The sequence below is a fragment of the Galeopterus variegatus genome, unplaced genomic scaffold (assembly GCF_000696425.1).
Source record: "Galeopterus variegatus unplaced genomic scaffold, G_variegatus-3.0.2 Scaffold460, whole genome shotgun sequence".
Classification (NCBI taxonomy): domain Eukaryota; kingdom Metazoa; phylum Chordata; class Mammalia; order Dermoptera; family Cynocephalidae; genus Galeopterus; species Galeopterus variegatus.
Window position 1 is genome coordinate 505,171 of NW_007726571.1, and position 5,197 is coordinate 510,367.

General features: G+C 39.7%; 1 protein-coding gene across 1 annotated transcript in view; it reads left to right on the forward strand.

Annotated features, from left to right (window-relative positions):
- Positions 1–5,197, forward strand: part of GKAP1 (G kinase anchoring protein 1) — a 35,717-nt gene that overhangs the window by 21,701 nt on the left and 8,819 nt on the right. The window contains exon 4 of the mRNA XM_008569055.1: positions 2,048–2,111. Coding sequence (XP_008567277.1) covers positions 2,048–2,111 — 64 coding nt within the window. The remainder of the gene's footprint in view (positions 1–2,047; positions 2,112–5,197) is intronic.

Consider the following 5,197-nt stretch of genomic DNA (forward strand, 5'->3'; position numbering starts at 1 on the left):
GCTTTTAGGGTTTGTGATGAAAAGTCTGATGTTAGTCTGATTGGGGCTCCCTTATAGGTGATTTGATGCTCCTCTCTTGCAGCTTTTAAGATTCTCTCTTTGTCTTTGAGTTTTGCCAATTTGACTATAACATGTCTTGGAGAAGACCTTTTGGGGTTGGATACGTTTGAGGATCTTTGAGCTTCCTGAATCTGAAGATCTGTGTCTCTTCCTTTACCTGGGAAGTTTTCTGCCACTATTTTGTTGAATATGTTTTCAATGCATTCTCCGTTTTCCTCCCCTTCTGGAATACCCATGACTCGGATATTTGAGCACTTAATGTTGTCTGCTATCTCTCTTAGATTTTCTTCAATATTTTAAATTATTTTTTCTTTTTTTTTCTGCCTATGTTATTTCAAACAGCCCATTTTCAAGGTCAGAAGTTCTCTCTTCTGCTTCTGCAAGCCTGCTGGTTAAACTCTGTTGTGTTTATTTCATTGAATGAATTCTTCAGTTCAGCAAGCTCTGCTACATTCTTTTTCAGGGCATTGATTTCCTTTTATATTTCTTCTTTCATGTCCTGTATACTTTTCCTTGTTTCATCATGTTGTCTAGCTGTGTTTTCTTGCATCTCATTTAGTTTCCTTAGAATTATCAGTCGAAATTCCTTGTCAGACATTTCAAGGGCTTCTTGTTAAATAGGATCTAGAGTTTGTGACTTATTACCCTTTGGTGGTGTACTTTCTTGATTTTTCATATTTCTGCTATCTTTTCTTTGATGTTTAATCATTGTGGCAGGGGATTTCATGGCCCACTGGTTTGACACTGTTATCTGGCTAGGATGCTGCTTGGGCTGTCAATTTGGCATGGCTGCCTCAGTGTATGCTTGGTTGCCCACTGGTGCCTCAGGTGCGTGGTTGCCTCAGGTCTTGGATCTCTCCAGGGTGGCGCCTGTCTGGTTGGCATGCACTCGGCCGCTCTGGGGATGGAGTCTGATGGTGGTGAGGCATACCTGCTCAGTCACTCCTGGCACTGCAGGGCATGTGGTCTCCTACAAATTTTTTTTTTAATCTAGTAATTTCTGTATATATCTGTGTACATGTTGAGAGAAGAAATGATGTTTCTTATGTTCTGTTTCTTTAGGCTTTCGTTTTTCTATGGTATATTAAACCTATTGTTTTCTCTAATGTATTAATGTATTAAATCTTTATAAATGATTCAGACAGTGTTACAAGATGTGTTGAACAAGTTTAGTGTAGGTGGAAAATTGCCTAGAATGTGTATGTTAATGTGGAAACACAATTTCTCTTGTTAGTAAATGTAAAATTGTATTGTTTATGTAGTATGAGAAGAAGCTAAGCTGTTTGGAAAAGGAAATTGAGCAAGAGTTGAAAGATATTTCAGTAAATTACTAATGCTCATCAGCGAAAATTACTATAGCTATTTAGTCTATGGAACAACAAGATATTAGTTAAACCTGAACTGAGAAGGTATAGAACTGTGTTGTAAAATTCAGTAACCACTACAAGTGTCTCTCAAAATTTAAATTGGGGTTAAGTAAAATTCAAAATTCATTCTCAGTCACACTGACCACATTTCTAGTGTTCAGTAGGCACATATTGGACAGTGGCGGATATAGAACAGATATAGAAAGTTCTAGTATATTGTCGGACAGTACTGGTGTAGAACTATGAATCATTTTTCTTTTGGTTTTTATCTAAGTTACTTTTCATTGTATAAGGGTTTTATTTGAAGAAGAAAAGAAGACGACTCTTTAGGAAAATTTAGTATTCTGAGTTTTCTCCACTTTTAGCTTTTCCTGCTTTAATTTTTAATCACCTATACATTAATATCTATTATTATACCAGGGATTTAATTTAAATAGGAGACAATTCTGAATACATTTTCTTCCATCTTGTTTCTTTCAAAAGTAATTTGTCTTTCAGCAAGCCTAGAATTCACAGCTCCATAAATTGATAGTAAATCATTAATTAATTGATGGCAATCATTAATTGATAGTAAGTCATTTACTTTTCAAAAAATTAAATCTTTTCTCTTTGACTATTAGGCAAAGTATAAAGAAGTAAAGGCAAGAAATGCACAATTATTGAAAATGCTTCAGGAGGGTGAAAGTAAGTGATTTGTGTGTTTTTAGAATTAAAAGTTTGTCTTAGATAATTTTTCAAGATATATGATTTATCAACTCAAGAAAATAAATTTTTCCAGAGTGATTTAAGCTGGATAATTGTTGATAATGTTGTTATTACAAGTCACTCTTCCAGCATCTTCATCTTATACAAGTTTATGACTATTCAGGTAAAGGAAGCCCTTGAAATTTTAATTTGTGTAAGTTTACTGGACTATAGTTTGAAGGGAAGCAAGCATAACATTTTAATTATTAGAGGAGGCTGCCTGTTACTACGTTAGGCTTTTCTTCCTCTTTCCTTCTTTTCCCCTCCCCCACTGCTTTTCTTACTTTTGCTGCAACTCTAAACTTTTGACAAGAGGTCATTAGCAGGAAGCAAAGGAAATCAACACAAAAAAGTATTAGCGATAATAAGATTAGTAAAGTTAATTGTATATAAAAGCCCCCAAATCAGTTACACTACTGGATATGTATTCCTGGAACGTTCTATGAAAATTTTCCACTTTAATAGAAAAGGAAATATGTATTAATTTTTTAATATGAGACCTATACAAAAGAAATTGTAAACCATAAAAGAGACATAGATTAAGACATGAATAGATGAGAAGATATTCTCCTGAATACACAAAATTAAATGTAATAAACAATTTTTCTTGGTAATAAATGCTAATGAAATCCCAACTCTAGCTCGTGTGAGAACTGTATAGGACTCAAGAAACTGAAACTCACTTTGAAGAATAGGAAAACAAAACACCAGAAATTGTTTGAGATGTGAAGAGACTGGGAATAGACCTGTCGAACCAAAATTTAAACTGTATTACAAATTAAAGGTAACCAAGTAAAAACCAGAAATCAATCAACTCCACCATCTTTTGTGTGGAGATTCCAGATGCTGCCGCTGTTCCCAGCGCTGCTCCTCAGGTCCTGATGTTGGATTGTCCGTCCCTGAAGGAGCTGTGACAGAGTTTGAAGGAGGGCGCCCTATGAATAGGAAGAGGAATCCCACCTGGGAGAAGATCATTGTGGCCTGAACCCTCTCAGGACTGCTTCAGAGCAGAGCTAAGCTGCCAGAGTGCACTGTGCATTTCCAAGAGCAAGAAAAGGTGGATAAATCTCTGGTTATAAATTTCTTGTGGGACAGTGTCACCTTCTGCCCTCAGATAGGACTGACCAAGGAAGAGTCTGGAAGCCCCTGTTTTAATACTGTAAGGATAGATAAAAGTCTGAGACTGGGGATCGATGCGCAGCCCGAGCACTACAACCAGCACAACTCCGGCAGCTACCTGCGGCCACCAGCAAGAAGAGGAACTCAAAAAGCCTGATGGTGAGTCAGATTCTCTGGTGTCCTTGCTTGAGCCGGGGTTAGCTGTTACAACCCAGGTGGATTGCTCTGAAGGGTTGCTGAGACCTTGAAGGGGACTCTCAAAATACGTGCACAGAGGTTAGGAGCGCGTGCCATTTTGTGAGATTTACAAAATTCTCCCCGGGAAGAAGCCGCCGGGAGCGGCCACCACTTGGTGCCCGGCCTTGCCGCCACCGCACTCAGCGCCGGGCCGGGCCATGCGGCCCTGCCACCGGGACTCGGGGTCCAGCAACTGCGGTATTTGCCGGGGATGGGGCTGTCGCCTCTCCAGATCCGGACGCCACTGGAACCCTGAGACGGAGCAGGCTGCAGCGCGACCAGGAGCCGGGAGCGCCAGGGGCGGCCAGGGTGGCTCTGGCTGCGGAGGCCGCCGCAGGAGTGCGCCGCAGGAGTGCAACGCGGAAGCCGGAGGCAGGGACTCACCAGAGAGAGGGGCGCGAGTGCCCTGTCATCTGCCCGGAAGTCAATTTTGGACTTGCCTGGCACTAGTGGCCAACTGAGTAGTCACTGAGGTAGCCATACCAAATTGGCAACCCAGCAACATCTTAGTCAGGCAATAGTGTCAAACCTATGGACTGTGAAACCCCCTGCCACAATGAATAAATATCAAAGAAAAGACACCAGAAATATGAAAAATCAAGAAAGTACACCACCCAAAGATAATAAATCTCAAGCTCTAGATCCTATAGAACAAGAAGCCCTTGAAATGACTGACAAGGAATTTCGAATGATAATTCTAAGGAAACTGAATGAGATACAAGAAAACTCAGCTAGACATCATGATGAAATGAGGAAAAGTATACAGGACCTGAAAGAAGAAATGTACAAGGAAATCAATGCCCTGAAAAAAAATGTAGCAGAACTTGCCGAACTGAAGAAGCTATTCAGCAAATAAAAAACACAACAGAGAGTTTAACCAGCAGGCTTGTCGAAGTTGAAGAGAGAACCTCTGAACTTGAAGATGGGCTGTTTGAAATAACACAAGCAGACAAAATAAAAAGAAAAATGAATCCAAGGCATTGAAGAAAATCTGAGAGAGATATCAGACAACCTTAAGCGCTCATATCTGAGTCATGCGTATCCCAGAAGGGGAGGAAAAAGGAGATGGCATTGAAAACATATTCAACAAAATAGTGGCAGGAAACTTCCCAGGTATAGGAAAAATCACAGATCTTCAGATCCAGTAAGCTCAATGATCTCCAAATGTATTCAACCCAAAAAGGTCTTCTCCAAGACATGTTATATAGTCAAATTGGCAAAACTCAAAGACAAAGAGAGAATCTTAAAACCTGCAAGAGAGGAGCGTCAGATCACCTATAAGGGAGCCCCAATCAGGCTAACATCAGACTTTTCATCACAAACCCTAAAAGCCAGAAAGGAATGGGACGATATATTCAAAATACTAAAAGCCAGAGATTGTCAGCCAATAATACTCTACCCTGCAAGGCTATCCTTCCGAAATGAAGGGCAAATAGTATATTTATCAGAGAAACAAAAACTGTGGGAGTTCACCACCACACAACCACCCTTACAAGAAATTCTCAAGGAAGTACTTGGTTTGGTTCCTGAGAAATAACTACCACTGCCATAAAAACCCAAGAAAAATCTAATCCCACTAGTACAATAAAAATGGCATACATGAAGAGAAAACAAACGAAAAGGCTATCTACATCCTAAGGAACCAACAAACACAGAAAACAAACAGTAAA